This window comes from Eurypyga helias, unplaced genomic scaffold (assembly GCF_000690775.1).
Source record: "Eurypyga helias isolate BGI_N326 unplaced genomic scaffold, ASM69077v1 scaffold3316, whole genome shotgun sequence".
NCBI lineage: Eukaryota > Metazoa > Chordata > Aves > Eurypygiformes > Eurypygidae > Eurypyga > Eurypyga helias.
The window spans coordinates 13,713-31,017 of record NW_010255822.1 but is presented as its reverse complement, the minus strand read 5'-3'; the positions used below and the strand labels follow the sequence as shown (position 1 = coordinate 31,017).

At 42.2% G+C, this 17,305-nt stretch overlaps 1 protein-coding gene across 2 annotated transcripts in view; it reads left to right on the top strand.

Moving 5' to 3' along the window:
• GPATCH2L (G patch domain containing 2-like) overlaps positions 1–16,949 on the top strand; it is a 30,747-nt gene extending 13,798 nt beyond the window's left edge. Inside the window, exons 6-9 of one of the 2 annotated variants that reach the window (XM_010153415.1) lie at positions 5–59; positions 2,046–2,131; positions 11,156–11,247; positions 16,777–16,949. In XM_010153415.1, coding sequence (XP_010151717.1) covers positions 5–59; positions 2,046–2,131; positions 11,156–11,247; positions 16,777–16,949 — 406 coding nt within the window. The remainder of the gene's footprint in view (positions 1–4; positions 60–2,045; positions 2,132–11,155; positions 11,248–16,776) is intronic. The other variant, XM_010153416.1, reaches the window with a different exon arrangement.
• The last annotated feature ends 356 nt before the right edge of the window (positions 16,950–17,305 follow it).

The window sequence follows — 17,305 nt, the reverse complement described above, 5'->3', positions numbered from 1 at the left end:
CTAGAAACAACAAAGTGCTGCCTTCTGATTTCCCACACACTGTGGCCTGTGCACATAAGGTAAGGCAGCCCTGTCCCTTTTTGTTTTGGTAACTGATGCCTTCTGGGCTTTGAACACAACCCATGTCTCCAGCATTATATTGTCTGTTTAAACTGAATAGTTCAGGAACTCCTTTTGTTTATCTCCCTGTTACAGGTTAGTGTAGGCTTTCCTCTCTGACAGTGAGTGGGGGGGAAATGCCTTGACATGAGGAGCTTTTTCCTCTCAAAATTTCATAAGAATCGGAACATTTTTTTCTTTTTAAATGCTTTGTTTTAGCTTCTTTGGCTCAGGCTTCAGCCTGATAGTCTCATCAACATAGAAGGGAAAAAATAGTGAGCTGATTATAGTTAAATAGCAGCCATAACAGGAAAATGTAAGAGGTGATAAGCAAGAGAGATAGGCACTCTTGTAACTGAAACTCTTGTGTATACAATTTTATATTCTCCGGGATGTCTTTCATAGCTTCAGTGCTTGGAGGCTTTTTTACTTGAGATACAAGAGCTTGGGTTCTTGATAGCAGAAAGCAAAAAGGATCTTCTATTTGAGCAATCACGTTGTAACAGTGTTCCTTGCTGTGCCCACACCCTTCTGTTGCCTTGTGAATTGTTTTTTGGTTGGTGAGCAGTAGGATCGAAATCTCTTTTACCCTTCAGGTGACTAAAAATACATATATGACAAGAAATAATTGTCTGGCCTTTGTGCAACTGTGTATTTTTTGGTTAATGAGAACATTCCACGTACCACTTTTATGTTGCTAAAGATAAGACTGATAACTACATAAGCTTTAAAATGACTAAAATAAATTACTTTTGTTTTTCTTAAATGAACTTGAATCAGCTCCAGAGGGTTACTGCTGATTCTCCCCTACTGTGCAGCTGCAGCATTACTTCACTGACAGTAAACCAACAGTCCACCTTAAGGAGGAGCTCCCTGATAGCGGCAGCTTTGTGGTGCATAGCACCTCTTCTTTCTCAGAGAGGTCGAAGGCAGAGGCCTGGGGCTGCGTTCTAGAGTTGCAAGTAGCTTTTTATGACGAGTGCTGCTACAGCTGTGGATTATTCATTTGTCCTTATTTAAAAATGCATCAGTAATCCCAGTAATACAAGAAAAGTGTTCACGAGTTTGGTGTAGCACTTTGCAAAGCAGATGGAAATGAATTTCCTGCTTGTGGTGTGAATTATAAATAAAGAGTAGATGCTGAATGGATGTGTAATGCAGGTACCCCAGAGAAACTACCAGTCTAAACCTTCTATTTGCATATTGAGCGAAGTTTGGTCCATACATTGATTGACTAGATTATTCCATTTCTGTCCTGACCTTTAAAAAAACCTGAAGAGTTGCATCTTCTACAACAAACTGTCTTGCACAGGTTTGATGCCTTCAGGATTTGTCCAGTATATGTCTAACAAAGGATGTAAGATTACCCAGATCATGCAGCGTTTCAGAAATCTTTTTATAAGCAGATTTTTGAGTGGGAAAAGCAGCTCTCTTCCTGTGGAATGAATTGGGACCTCATTGTGAACTGAACCTGGTGGGCCTGAGTTGTCTAGGTGTCTGTTTCAGTGATACACATGGCCATAGGGAATATTGGAACTGCTCTGTGGGATGTTCCGTGCTTGCACTGTCCTTCATGGTGACTTGTCTACTTGCATATTGTAGAGAGAAAAGAGGCTTCCCAGAAGGGAGGCAAGCTTTTTGCTCACAGCATGCAGCAGTGGAGCTGAGTATGCTCTTGGTGAACCAGCATTTTTAATAATGCAAGGTGAAAGAGAAATGTGCTTAGAACGCTGTCTGTTGGGAGAAGATGGTTGTGAGTTTTGCTGTTGTGCCCCATTCTAGCCTTCTGTCTGTAGTGGGTCAGTTCTCGCTTAGTCTCGCCCCTTGACGTGTCGGAAAGGTCTCCTCATACTGTATGCGCAACTATAGGGAATAGATCAGAGCGGCTGTATCTGGAGACTATTTCTTGTAACGCTTTGCTTAAATAAAATCTCTTGACTTTCCAGTTCAATCCATTATCTCCTCTGTACTCTCTGGATGTGCTTGCTGATGCTTCCCATCGAAGATGCTCACCAGCACACTGCACTGCCAGGTAACTCCCTTGCTCTGCTCTGTTGTTGGGTTGTCTCACCTCCCTCCCATGGTTATCTTCAGTAGTACTACGTGGTCTGAACAATACTCCTGGACCTGGAAGTTAATGCAGTTTTTCCCTAGGAGACCTGTGTTCAAACTTCGCATAAAACATACCGATGCAGGTTATTTGAGAGTCTCAATACCCTAAGTGCTTAGAGTATATGAAGCAGTGTGTGACAGACAGGCAGAACATACTGTGCTTTTAGAAAAAATGTGATCTGTTCTGGACTGTGCAGTGGGTTGCTGCCAGTCTGTTTTATAGGTACAAATGGGCATAGTATTGTTGCCCACTGTTAAAATCAGAATGAGAAGGCAAGTGCTGACAAGTTCGTGTGGGTGACACGCCGAGGCATTTTGATATCCTGAGTGCCTAAAATAGACACTCTGAGCAGATTCAGAACTCACCTGGTGTGACCTCTTATGGCTTGGTATCTCTTTCTTGTTACTCTAGCTGAAATTTAGATCTGGTCTGGCTAAACACTGAGGTATATTTGAGTCTGCATAGTTGGGGTTAACATGCTACTCGGGCACCTTCTGCTGACTAATCCTAAATTAAATTCAAGTGTTAGCCTTGGAGGTGACTCCTGTTCTTGTGCTGCAGGTGACTATCTAAAGGTAAGATGCCCTTGAGCTCTCCCTGTGCAAGGAGAGAAAGCCTTGCCTGGGACACAATTCTGCTTATGTGCTTGTGTGAAGGACCAAATCTGAAAGAAACGTCTGGACTTTCAGCTTCATGGCTTTCTTTCCCTTGTTAATTAGCAAATAGAGCATGAAAAATGTACTGAGGTTGTATGTGTCTGAACGGAAGCTTGGCACCCACCCAGCAAAGCCTCTCCTCCCACTGGCTTCTGCAGGGAATTTTGTGATGTCGCACCATGACCTCATGCTGCTGTAGCCAGCATGTTAAAGCTGGAAAGGGGAGGGAGGAAGAAATCAGCTCTTAAACATTCAACTGGATGAAAATAAAAAGAATTTAGAAGATTGTGCATCAGCAAATTGGTTCCTTTCTTTGCTTTTGCCCTGCTCTGGGGATGTTTTGTGCCTGTGAAACAAGAAGATTGATCGATCTCTTCGTTTACAGCTAGGATAACCTTTCTTGTGCCTCCAGTGTTTTACTCAGTGCTCTACAGAGTTCTGTCTTCCAGAAGGGAGAGCTAGACAAATCCTGCTCACAAATTCAAGCAGGGCAACATCTCTGCCTTTATGATGATCAGTGAAGGCCCTTTCCAAAGCTACTAGTTAGGGCAAGGGTTTTCTCAGCCTGGAGGGGTCATGTTTGCTTGGTTTTGCTGAAACCTATTTAACCAATGAATATATACTTGGTTCCTTCCTGTAATGAACAGGTGGCTGGTGTCCTGACAAACATAATCCCTGATGAATTGTTACTGAATGTTGGCAGAGAAGTTGTCCCATCCCAGAGGTGGCTGTGGTTGTAAGTGCCTGTAGTTTGAGAAAGTAGTTCCTATTTTATTGTGAAATGTGTTCAAGGATCTTTATAGGAGAAAGAAACAGGGAAAGAATGAATGTATTGTGTGGCCCCATGTATGTGGTAAGAACTGAACTCTGGTGCAGGGTGCTTGCTTTATGTAAAGATGCTGCCAAGGGCACAGAAGGAAGTTGTTCCTTCACAGATTATTTTGACAATCCTTGTTTTTTAGGTGCTTCAAGAGCCAAGTCTGTTAGTAGTCCATTTTCTTAGAGGAGGTTCAGGTGATCTCCGTAAGCACTGTTCAGCCATTGCCCCAGTTAACATCTTCCTCTCTTGTCATGGATGGAGTTGGGCTTTAGTAAGCTCCTAACAGCTTGCACCTCTCAGAAATCTGTTAGAATGGGGGGTGTGTGGGGGAAGCTAATCGCCCAATTCGAAATCTATTGGAGAAGAAACTGTCTTGATGTTGTGGACATCCCCTTTCTTCAACCTGATGCTCACTGCCATGCAAAACCACCTCTCTCTGCTTAGTTTCTGCTGTCACGGATGTGTCCGGTGGGGTATAGTTACCAGTTGGAATCTTCTCTCTCCCATGGAAATGTTTCTTTGCATCAGTGTTGGATTTTGGTGCAGTTCATCTGGAAGACAAAGTGCTTCGTTTAAGCAGAGCTGAAGGCCAGAATACTGAGCACGGCTGGGGGTGTTCAAGAAAGGCTTTTCAGTGTCAAGGAGGAGGTTCGATGCGGAGGGCTCCTTGGGAAGCCTTGTTTGAAAGGCTGTATAAATTGTACACTACCAAGATTACCTTTCTTGCTTTATGTCTGTGATGAGAAGAGATTTCATTCAAAGTGTATACACAGCACTGGGAATTTCACACCCATCGTTAGAAGCAGTTTTGTGTGTGTGGTGACTGTTATCATTAGTGGTATAATTTTATTTTGTGAAGCGAGGAGAGTTTCCTGCTTTCTTGCAGTCCTCCCAAGGGATGGCTGGTGTATTAATTTGCTGTATTGCCTCCTGGCTGTTCCCAGGCCATTTTTCCTCTTCATCATGGAATTTTTAATGGCCCTGCTGCCTCTCGGGAGGCATGCAAGGAAGAGTACCTCAGGGATCTCTTCCTTTTTTCACATGCCTATAATTACTCTCCTTTAAGAGCACAAAGCATTTGCTAATCGTGTCTTGTCTGTTAAGGTTTTGGCTTCACGATGCAGGCTGTGTAAAAGCAAGCAAGTAGAGACTTGCATGGACAGCCCAAGTCATCCTTCCCCTCTTTCCCCTCTGCCCATTTGCCTTTCTGGGAGAAAGGGGTGGTCTGAAGAGAATTTTCTTCTTAAACTCCTCCTACTTAAGGGGATTTGGTACAGGCTGTAGCGGAATACCTTACTAGATTTTGGTTATTCAATGGCTCTGTTGGTGGGAAGATGTTATAGGTTGTTGGTTGGTGGAATGTTATTCCCTTGAGGCAAGGTAGAGTTTCAGAAGAGCCTAGAGCCACTGTTCCCTTCAGTTAGAATATTCAGTTGAATAGCAGGTGTAATAAGAGAGGAAGGTAGAAGATAGATTCTCCCTAATGCCATTTATTGTTTGCCTAGCCTTGAAAATAGGGTTATGGGTGAAAAACTCAATTAAATGTTCCCACTGGAGGTCATAGGAAAAGTGGCCCTCAGTTGGCGAGGAAATGTTGAAGGTGGAGATTTGGAATAGTCTGTTAGAGACCTCGGAAATGTACAGATGAATTGAAGGAAATCACTTTGCCTGTACTCTTAGTTAATAGTAACTGCAAACCTAGAGTTTAATTAGGTTTACAAGCAAGTCTCTCATCTTGCCTCCAACACGGGATAAAGATGTAGAGGGGTCAGTGATCATCTAATAAACTGCCAGTTGCTCCATACCCTGGATTTGGCGGTGCTGTTGGAGAAGTTCAAGCCTTTTCACTCTGATTCTAGTTCCAGCTGTAGAAATATGCTAATCAAAGTAAATGTTGTTCTTTGTATCTGTGCAGATATCTTGACATTTCTGCCTCTTACCCAAGCATGTGGAAGTGCAGGGATTCCCTTTCCTGAGGCAGCTGAAGGAGTGAATGGATATTCACAATTTCATGCTTTCCCACTTCACCAGGACAGTATCCATTTCATTCCACGCAACCTATCCACACATCTTCATCTTCCTGGAATTGTCTTTATGTAAAAATGTCTGCTGTCAGCTGCTTTAGGCATCTTTCTCACTGGTTTTTTTTAACTCTCTTTCCATTTAGCTGGAGCACTTTTCATGTCTTCCTTTGCTAAAGCCTGGCTAATATTCAGGTTAGGGATATAACTGAATTCTTGACAGGTGTGCAGTGAACAGCAGCTATCAACCTAGTGTCACATGCAGTTGTCTGAGGCCTAATGCTCCCATTTTGGTGAATCCTAATTCTCTGGAGAGAAAAATAAATTCCCCTTGGCTTCAGAATTTTGTTTACTTACAATTACTTTCTTTGCCTATAAAGCATGTTGCCGTTATCAGACCAATGTGTTCAGCACATCTGGCAAATGTTAGGACTCTTTCTGGCATAGGTATCATGATTCACTATGAAAATAGAGAATGCAATATATGGGATCACGTCATCTCTGCTTAGAATGCTTACGTGGGAAACTAGAAGAAAATGTGTTCCCTTGCGTTTGCCACACGCAAACGTTAAGGAATAGAGTTGCTGTGTCATTAGAATGCTTACTTGGGGAACAGACTGCTGCTACATGAAAACCTGCAAGATTTGGATGATTTAAGAAGTGAGCTGACATGTTAGTGATTTTGAAATCTGAAAATGTGCTCCAGAAGCTCTCCCATGAGGCTGTGCAGAGCAGAGGAGATCCTGCTGTGCACAGAAAATGCCTGCAGTGTGATGTGACAGCAAGAACCACTCGCATGCATGGGAGCTTTGTGTGCAGGTGGCATGAGCAACTTGTGTTGATTTACACCTGTTAGGTGCAGGTCAGACTTTGGTGCTCAGCTGGCTCTATAGTCAAGGAGGAGGAGGAACTCTGCTTTTACTATTAATTTTGTGAAGCCACCATCAACAGCCTCAGGTAACACTTCAGCACTTTTAGAGAGCCTTTTGTTTGGCCTCTGTTTGCTGGGAATACAGCATTGCAACAGCAACAGCTGGGTTGTGTGGAGTTTTAAAGGCTGTCACCATTGAACATTTACTTTAACAAGAGGGTAATAGCATCCCTTGTTTGTGTGACAGTAGATTAATGGTTGCCTCTCCCTGCGTAATGCAGGTGCTTTGCTTCCTCCAAGGATAGGGTGAGAATAAAGATTGTCAGCAGAGAAGTTGGATGATGTGAGATTAGTGAGAAGCATACACCCCCAAGCATGTGATGTGCCTTCTGCCTCCAAGAAGGCCACCGACTGCCGCAGTTAGCTCTGTAGGGTCTTCTCGAAGACCTCTGTTGTGAGACTAAAGTGTGTTTTACCCTGAATTTTGAGTAGTCATCACTTTACAATTTAGACTTTTCTTCACAGACAGTGAAGGTTTCAGGGGCGTGATGCTGTAAGATTCTATGTGGGTCGATGTCTGCTTGTTCTCTCCATTGTCTCCCACAGATTGTACTGCTAATCCTAATTTTCTGTTGAAACCCTGTGATGGATGTAAAATAGTGGCAAGCTCCTGTGACTCTATAGTCCAGCACATGATCACCTCGAGCTGTGGGAGCGAGAAAGGAGTCTGGTGTGTGCAATTACAGTTCATTTAAAAAGTCATAGAATAAATATGTGGAAAACAAAATAAAGGAAGCATTACTTCTGGACATGCTAGAGAGAGCACTGAACCTCAGCTTTCTGTGTAGCAAAACCCACTTTTTCTCCAGCATGACCTGCATGGAGAATCAGGTACCTCAAGTACTATGTTAAGAGCAAGAGGCAAATCCCTATTTCTTGGATAATGCTTTCAGCTTGTGATTAAAAAAAAAAAAAAAAAAATCAGCACTGTCAGAAGAATACTATAGTCTTTTTTTATACAAAACCTTTTTTTCTATACATATGTAAGTTTTCATTCACTAACGCCTGGCAGTGAAAGGCTGCAGTGTGAGTTGGATATATTGGGTGTATTGCAGCCATCAGCACAGCTGCACTTGGGATCCTGCTTTGTCTCTTCAGGTATGCTCTACTTTTTCTCTTCCCAGGTTAGAATTTCAGTCCTCTGCAGGCCGTAAACTAGGCTTTCCCGTTAGTCTGTGCTCACCTAGCAGATCCAGCTGAGACTGAACACTGCGACTTCGCTTTTTTCTTATGATCAACCAGCCATAGTCCAGAAGTAACCAGGCAGTTATTTTCTCCCTGCTGTTCGTGCAGCGTTGAAGAAAGTGTAAAAACCTAGCAGAAGAGATTGAAAGCCAGTAAGGACAGAGTGAGTATCATTCTAGTTTCTCAGTCTAGGCCTACATCTTTCGTCCTGCAAAGCTCTGTGCCTCAGAATTCTTTACAGAGGAGCTTGTGACAATGCACAGAAGTATGTTTTCTGCCAGCCTTTCCTCTCAACCCTGTTCTGTTCTACATCAGAGTAATTTTTAAACTGCTCAGAAGAGTTGCTAAAATTCAACTTTGGCAGAAAAACTAATTCATGGTTGCAGCCTGTCAGTGAGACTTCACAATTTATAGTTCAGCCTGTCCACTGCAATGCTGTGTGCTGCGCATACCCATGACCTGACTCTCCTGGTGGTGATGCCTGCTGTTAAACTGGGATTCACCAGTTCTATTCTCTTACCTGTAGTACTCTCACATTTAGTACCTGTGTGTGAGCTAGTGATTAGAAATTTAGATTAAGTGTGGTATCTACCAAAACCCTCATACTTCACAAATTAAACGTCAGACACCCTGTCTGTCATGTCTTAATGAGGACTATCATCCCTGCATGCGTTCTTCCACTCTTCTCTCTCTCAAGGTACCTACCACCTGGAGATTCCCTGTATGCAGATTTATGGTGCCTGTAAAGTGCACCAGCCACTTGAAACTGACACTTTTACCACCAGGTCAGTCAGAGCCAGTGAGTAATCAATAGATTCCTGATTTACTAACTGAAGTGTGGGTGATCAATAAGGGATAAACCTGAATGAAATACATGTTACAGAGACAATTTATGACCTCCGAGCCTTTGTGTGTTAGAGGCTGGGCTGCTGGATGCAGCGTCCTTGGTATCAGTCTCCAGCTGGCGTATGATTTGCCTTTACTTTTCTCTACAGGAAGGGATTCTGAGATTCTCATAATCTGTTTTCATTCTTCTTTTTTTTAACTCCCTATGTAATCATGAGGTAAGGGTAGATGTGGTTTGAACATGGAGCGGAGACCCAGGAGCTCTTACTTAAAATCTAGCTGTAACATTTGTGAACTGGGAAAAATTGCGTAGAGTCTCTTAGAAATGATAGTGCATACTTCTTTCCTAGTCCATAGTGATTCTCCACCAAGGATCAGCAGGCTAATGTTGGTGTAAGTTTATAAAATTAAAAAGGGAACCTTATTATGTGATAAAATGAGTTGGATTATTATATATAATTATGTAGTCATCTAGTAATGTAATACTATGTCACTGATGCAGAATAAAAACCTGAAGTTCCTCATGATTGAGACTATCTTTTCCTTGGGCTGTGTGTGCCTAGGTGTTTCAGAATACATGGTAGAATACTATATAGCCGTGTGGTGGTGTTTTTCCCTGCCCACGCCCAGCTTTTGGATTGCTCCTAGGGCCTTAGAGATTCCTGATAAAAATAGCTTTTTTTCCCCCTACTATCTGTGATGCTGATCTTTTAAGCAGCCTAGCCACTCTCCTTCGTGACAAGCCACTCTCCTAATCATCTACAAAAGCAGTTTTTAGCATATGTGAAGTCATTTAGAGGTTAGTCTCTCATGTGTCCAGACACAAGATTTGAATATGCATTCTGTAGGTGTGCTGGTTTTTGAAAGCCTCTAGCTTATATTTTCAGGAGACTTCTGTTTCTGCTTAGATTAATATGCATTTCCAGATTTGAAAAACTGGCTGTCAGTGACACTTAACACAATTTAAAAATTTTGGAAGCTATTCCGTAACGTCAGATAACAGATCTTGTAGACTTCTGGTGGGACTTTTGAATTTTAGTTGAGAAGACAAAACAGTAGATACTTATTTCTTATTTTGTGGTGGCATATCTGTTACAGGTAAGTAGGTACACCCAGCAGCATTCAAAGAGTTTATAGTCTTGGCTGGTATAGGAATTTTTTTGTGCTTCCTACGCTGTTCTGTTTAGTTGCAACAACACACTTGGTTTTGCATAAATTCAGTATCTAAAATTGTATATATTACAAATTTGCTGCCTTTTTTTTAAAACAGATTTTGTCATGGAGGTGTGAAGCCATGGACTTTTCCTTTTGTTGCCTGTAAAAGACTTCAGTACTTGAAAAATGTGTTTGTTAAACTTTCAGGATTTTTTAAAAATCAAAATAGCAGACTTATTTGTTTGTTTGACACAGAAGATACTAGCTTTTCATTACTTAGTCATCACAGTTCATATGGTTCCAATCTTTACACCATTGAAGCACCTCACAATCTTTAATGGATTTTATTTGCACAGTAGTTCTGCATTTTGCATGTCAGATGTGATGCAGAGTGACCAAGGAACTTGCCACAGAAACTCTGTTGTCTCAGACAAAGCAGGGGTTTGAACCCGTCATCATTGCTAAAGGATGCATTTGGATTCATTATGGATTTTATGTGAGAGAGTTCTCTGGTCTGCTGCCAAGACTGTGGTTTCTGAGTTAAGCTTCTTGTTGACCTGTGTCTAGAATTTGGAGGAGCGCTCAGTTCACGTCAGTCCCGGTAATGCAGGCTGCTTCTTAACTGGCAAATGGTTAAACTGAAGTAGTCATCGGTAGGCTTCAGACTCAACAGTTGGTATAACCGGGACAGATGATGCCTTTCAGGCGGGTCCCAGGTGCAGCAAGGCTGTGCTACCGTACACCAGATTCAGCTGTTTTCACAGCACTGTGATAAGGAAATCGTAGTTTTGAAAGTGCACGAGGCGGTTTTGCGTTCCGAACTTTATGAATTTATTACTGTAGTGGAAACAATATGCATGGACATACGGAATATAAGTGCCTTCTAAGATGACTGTACAGTAAGTACTACAATGGCTGCAAAATAATTTCTGAATAAGGAAGCAAATATCACGCGATCTCTTTGAAGAGCAATCTTGCAGACGTGTATTACGCTTTATAGAAGTAACGGCAGGATGTGTCGTCTCACTGCTTCATTTCATCCTTACTTAGGCAAAGAGTTATTTTAAAGTTAATACAAAACCAGGTCCTTTAAAGGCTAAGAAATAATTATTCTTCTGAGCAGTTTATGTGCGTGAGCTCTTAAAAGAGATGAGATCATGATGGTATATTAATAAAGAACGTGAGCAAAACTTCCCTGAGAAACTTTTGATTTGTGCTGCCTGCTAGTTAAGAAGCTGATGGGAAAGTGGGAATTGGAGGGCGATTCACCAGAGTTTTACAGGAAGTTGATACTAGAACATAGTTTAACTTGTTTTAATTTCTCTGTAGACAAGCAAATGTACACCTGGGACCACCATGTTCAAGGGACATCAAGAGGAAACGAAAGCCAGCTGCAGCCTCCATGTCCAGCCCGACACCAGGTAACCTGAATATATCTGTGTGCCAGCATTTCTAAAGTCATGTCCCTCTTGAGCAAAGTGCCAGAGTCACAATAGTAAAAAGTAGCATTACCGTGATTTGAAACTAATGAAGTGTGTGTGAGAGAGGCAACATGTGAGAGAGAATAGCATGTGGTTTTGCATAGCATCAAAAGCTGCCTACTAAACATATCTTTGATGCAGTTATGGTAAGTTAATATAATTTAGTGATTCACTGTACACTGGGTAATAATCTGTTTCTTCACAAGGTGTTATTTCCACCATTCCTAAATTATGCAGTACGTGCTAACAGGGAGGTGATCAGTATAGCCAGTGTGTTCCTTCAGTGTTGGGCTGACATTAGTTGGTGAGTCTGATCCCCTTTTTAAGGGTGTTTCTAGACACTTTCAGAGGAGTAGAAATCTGGTAATTTTTGTATCATCACTGATTGAGATAACCTATTCCCTGGGAGTTGTCCTACTCGTATACATTTGTCAATAAAACGTATATACTCTATACTTGTCAATAAAAAGTCACTTCTTCTTGCTCTGGGGATGTAGTGATTAAAATACTGGTTTCTTTTCATGTGACAAATTTCTGGAAAGTGACTGATTACTCATCAGAATCTGAAAAAGTGTTTTAATCTGCAGAACGCAGAGGGGTTTAGGAGGCTTCTTTCTGGCCTCTCACCCTACCCCCTTTTGAAATATTTTGCCTACTGTCAAGCGACCCATGGTCTTCCAACTAGCCTATTGAAAAACTATTGTTGTAGTCCAGCAACAAGGTGGTGGGTCAGCTGATGGGAAAAATGGTGTGAAAACGGTGGGGAAGGCCAAAGGAATCGATGATGAATAGGAGGCACGAAGTTCGGATTTATTCCTTGGACTGGTGGATAGACAATATATGAAGTAGGAAAGAAAGTTGTGCTAGCTCTCCAGGCCACAGATCCGGATTACAGACTGTCTGAAAAGTTCTGTATTTTAAAAAAAGAAAACACCATTAAATTAATAACCTGTTCCTCAGCAAAATTGTCATCTGCTATTGACTGTTTAGTTAGGATATTCTTTCCTGGGTTTTGAGTATTCCATGCTAGCATATTCAAACTTCTGCAGTGAGAGGCTTAGCAAAATCATATATCTGTAGCCAGAGAATTTTAGTTCTGGAATACTAGGTTTTCTTGGTATGAATGCTAGTGTCTCACTGTCCCCTGTTACCTGTCCATTTATTCATTGTTCATAGGGTATTCTGTACTGTGCTGCTGATCTCTTTCCATAGGGAAAGCTTCTATTTCTATGCCTGCAAGTTTCAAAATACTGTGTCAATTGTACTTACCTGCCCAGGAAAATTGTACAGTAAGCACTTCTTGAAGAGTTGTATTTGCATCTGAGTGGAACTCAGCACTGGGTTTGAAAGTGGGGCTTTTGGGTTTTTTTAGGGATGAGGGAGAAAAGAATTAGAGAATGCATTGCAAAATAAGGAAGGAGACTGTAGTTACTGGAATCCAGAGAGGATGTTTATGCTGATCATTAAGCGAAAAGTGCTGCGAGGTCTTTAGTGATCAGAAATTACAAAGATCTCTTCCTTAGACCCTCTTCAGAAATATCCCCCGCAAAGTTAACAGTTACGGGCAGGGTTTGCTACAATACTGACTTGCGGAAGGAAACTTTTATGACTGCGTAACGGAAGCTGTGTCCTAGCTGACTTTCTACAGCAGTCTCCCAATTGCAGCTTGGAGCACAGCCTGGGCATGTAACTTGGAAACTTCTGAAATCTGGTATTATTTCTGCCAAAGGTGATCTGACTATGAAATTACTAATGCCTAAAGAAATACATAGGATTACTCTGCAATACCGTAGAATTAACTGGAGACTCTTATGCTTGTTAGACATTGCCAGGATAGGTATAGATTTTTCTCCCTTGCCATGCATCTATTTGCCCCTACATAAATGTCTTATACTGGAGTTCCCCTGTACCAAAGGAATCATGGAAGCCTCATTTTCTCAAAACAGAGGATTTTTATGTTTGTGGTGCTTGGCTGCTTCTGTTAAAGATGAAACACAGGTGAATCAGAACGCAGGCCTGTGCCTGTCACTGCAGGCACACGGAGTGCTGGATTTCTTCACCTTTAAATAGCTCCTTAGCTGAGTCCAACTGCTCTCGTCTCACTTGTTGACCAGGTCCTGCTTCAGTGATCTCCTTTTTTGCAACCTGAGTGCCCCATGGAGGTGAAGGACACAGCCTGAGCTGGCTCCATCAGTCAGCAGAACAAATGGGCTTGCTCTGCCGAACATCGGGCCATCTCGGATTCCACCTCTTTTATAGAGATGAGTGATGAAGAGGGGCTTGTTCCGCTTTGCCGCTGTATTAATACACATCAGGGGCCAGCTCCCGGCACTAAATCACGCTACTGCATACATCTGTTATCGGACTCCTCACCAGTGTGATGAACAAGACTGCAGATAGAGGCTTCCTCGTGTCATTCTTTATAGGATTTTCCTAAAAGAATAAATAGCTCAAATCTCTGCCAACGCTCTCCCCTGTCATTGTGATGAATTTAGCTTCTTTCTTAAACATGCAGCTACAAATCTTCCCCTGTCACCTCACCCCCCCACCATCCACAGAAAGTTTTGAGTTGAATTTGGCTGAAATCAGAAGATGCTAATAAAAGGCATATGAGATGTGGGTGCTATCTCCCTCCTAGCTGAAGGAATGAGAGAAGGGAGCTAGAGACATGTTTATTTAGGAGCCAAGCAGAGTAAGCTTATTCAGTGTCTTCTCACATACTTTTATGAATGTGAGTATTTATGGGTTCTGGTAAAGCATTTTTTGTCAGAGACCCTTGTATGAAAAAACATGCATTACTGTAGCAGAAGTGCCTAGGTCCTTACTGTATTGTTAAAGCATTAAACTTCTGCTATTAGTCCTGCCCTTTGAGGCTAATTGGCCTAAATTCCATAACTGAGAGAGCTGTTAAAGTATAGCATTTTGGAAAAAGGCCTGGTTGTTGAGAGCAACAAAAAGTGGGTAGAAAATTCAGTATTTATTTGCACTTCAGGAAGTGACATCAAAATTGACTTGGGCAAGCTTATGCAAATGTTGAGAGAGATTGAAAATGAAAATTAGTGTTTTCCACACTACGCAGTTGAGTGGTGTGTGAGCCCTGAAGCATGAACCTTTTTACCAGATATGAACAAGTGTCTGACTGGTGTAGTTTGGCAGTAGAATAAGGAAATCTGGAGGAAGTAAGATGGGCGCTACTGGATTTGACTAGAAGTTCATTCAACTTGGTGACCGACAGCCAGTGCCAAGGGAAGAAGAAAGTCTGTAGTGGTAAATGTCCTTCGAACGTTGAGTGATTTAGGGTCTTCAGAAGGCATGGACAGTGTCCTTGGGTTTAGTTACTTGCTCTTGCAGTGCAATAGATTTGGACTAATGTCCCCAGTGGCACAGTAGAGCTTGACTGACAAATACTGTATAGAATGTTATACTCGTGGTGGTTATTCTCTGGTTTGAAAGGGGCCTGATGAAGACTTTCATGTCTGTCTTTGGTTTGTCAGAATAGGCTGCAAGCATAGATGGCTGTGAGATAAATGGTGAACAGTTTTCCAGCTTTACATTGATGATTTTAATGTTTATGTGGGCCAGTCCCCTATGTATGTGGCAGTGCACAATGGGAACTGACATCCCATTCAGGTATTACAGTGAGTCTGGGGTAAAAATCTTCATGAACAGGTTTTTGTCTGTCTTAGCTTGTGAAAAATACCAATATTGCACTGGTGCCAGTTACCAGCCTCTGAAACTGCTGATCAGAGAACAGTCTGACGAGTAGCAGCAATTTGGTAAATTTTCCCTCTCCCATTTCTTGCTAATGCTGTGCTTTGGCATGGTGTGATGGTACCCAGCAGCAAGAAGCCTGTTTCAGTTCTTTGCTTTTTTTCCTTTTTATGAGTGAAGATGGAAAGACTGAGTGGAGAGGCTGCTAGCAAGGGGCCCCCAGTACAGTACTGGTGGTGATTATTAGTTTGACTTTGGCTTTTTTGGCATGTTGCATATGACCTTCAGATGGAGGAACTCGGTGGGTGTTGTGGTTTAACTCCGGCTAGCAAAATACCACGAAGCTGCTCTCACAAATCCCCCTCCCCTCCTCCAGTGGAGGGGACTAATTGGAGGAAAAAGAAATAAGGGTCAAGTGGCTGAACTCTGTGTCCCCTACACTCTCTGTAGCGAGACCGCGAGAGCTGGGAACGCAGCTGCAGTATCAGAAGCGGAGAAAAGACCTTGAAACTGGTACAGGCATTCCCCAGCGCCAGCTAAGAACTTATCAGTGCTGCTCCCTGCATCCAGGAACACAGCTTTCTAGCAGACACAGTAAAGAGAGTTAACCCTTTCCTGGCTGAACCCAGCACAGTGGGCTAGAGGTAAAATATGCAGAGTACTGTTATCAGCTGTGGTGTTGTGGTTGTGTGGGAATGACTCACTGTTTTGGATGGACAGAAACAGGATTGTTGGGGTTCCAGATCTACTGAGTGTGGAACTTCAAGCATTGAACCACCTTTTCATTTAAACTTCAAAGCAATTAGTCCTCTAGTTGGGGCTTGTTATGGCCTCTTTGTCCTTCATCCACTACGGAGCAGCCGATGCAACTTCTAATAGGAACACACAAACAACTATTATCTCTTGTGAGAATACAGTGAAGAAGAAATGCATTTTGTACTGAAGCATGTACTTGTTCAAAAAAAATTCCAGTTGCCCCAAAGACTTCTGTGGCAATTACTCTTTTTTATCCTGCCCTGTTCCACTTGTGAAGGCTGACTCATTCAGGACACTGAGAATGGGAATAAACTCTCAGATCTTTAGGTTTCTGAACATCCTTCTGGAAGTTTGGGTGACTTGCGTTGAGCTATGGATCTGCAAATCTCTTGCTAATTGTAGCCTGTCTGATTTTGAAGCAGTGGTTGTACTGAGAAAATGGGAATGGATTCTAACCTAACTTAGCAAGTTGCTTTTTCTTATAATATACTGGTTTACCATATTGGGTATATGTGGAGTTCATGGTACTGCCTTTACTGGGTAAAGAGGAGAAGTATATTTTCCTCTTTAGCTGAGCTTTGCAATCTGAAATTTGCCAAGCCCTCAGAGACTTTGAAATTCTCAGACATGGGGTTAAATGAGTTTTTGTGGAGAGAGCAAGTTATCTTCAGCTGAGTGATTAAGAATTGATTCAGTTTAAATATGGGACAGCTAAAGCTCTTGATTTTCAACAGGAACTTGTGACTAAGGAAACTGTTCAGTGGACTAGGAAGTTGGAGTTCTGAATGTGGAAATCATTAGGGCAAAGGTGTTAATGCTATCAATATTTCAAAGGAATTTGGTGGGGGAACTTGTAGGAACTCAGTAAATGTCACCTTCATATAAGAAGTTATATGTCTGAGGCGTTTGCCATGAAGGTACTTGTTCTAACCTTTTTTTTTTTTTATTGCCCTTTCCTACTCTCTTCCTCTGTTCCCCCTTTCCTGCAATTTTGTATTCCAGCAACTTTATCTGTCCACATGGATGCAGCAGAGTCAGAGCAACCAGCAGCACCATCCCTGAGATCCCACAACTCTGAGTGGACAGGGAAAGCACCAGCAGCCGAGAAAGCCGCTATTGCTGCGTCCAGTAACTTTTTTAAAATGCCACCAGATAAGAGCCCTGGATACAGCTAAGAGGAAGCATCACAGCTGGGAAAGCTTGCGGGATTTTGGAAGTGTCTGACTCTGGTGCGTGTCTTCACCAAACACCTTGTTTGGCAGTAGTGATCTCTCCAGTATTGGTGCGTGATGCGTGCCATCATCCAGACTGAGCTGTGTGCCCCACATACCTAAATCATATTTGTGAATCTAGGTTTAAAAAAAAGGTAATTGGTGTTGGGACCACAGTGGCTTTTAAAAAGGTTTTTGCGATTGCTGTATTTATTATGCATTCATCTCCTTCCCTGATGCCAGCTCATATGTGCTGGGTCATGTACAGATTCTTTTAGGTTTTCAGATCTCTGCTGACTCCCTGGACATGTTGCTTGTTC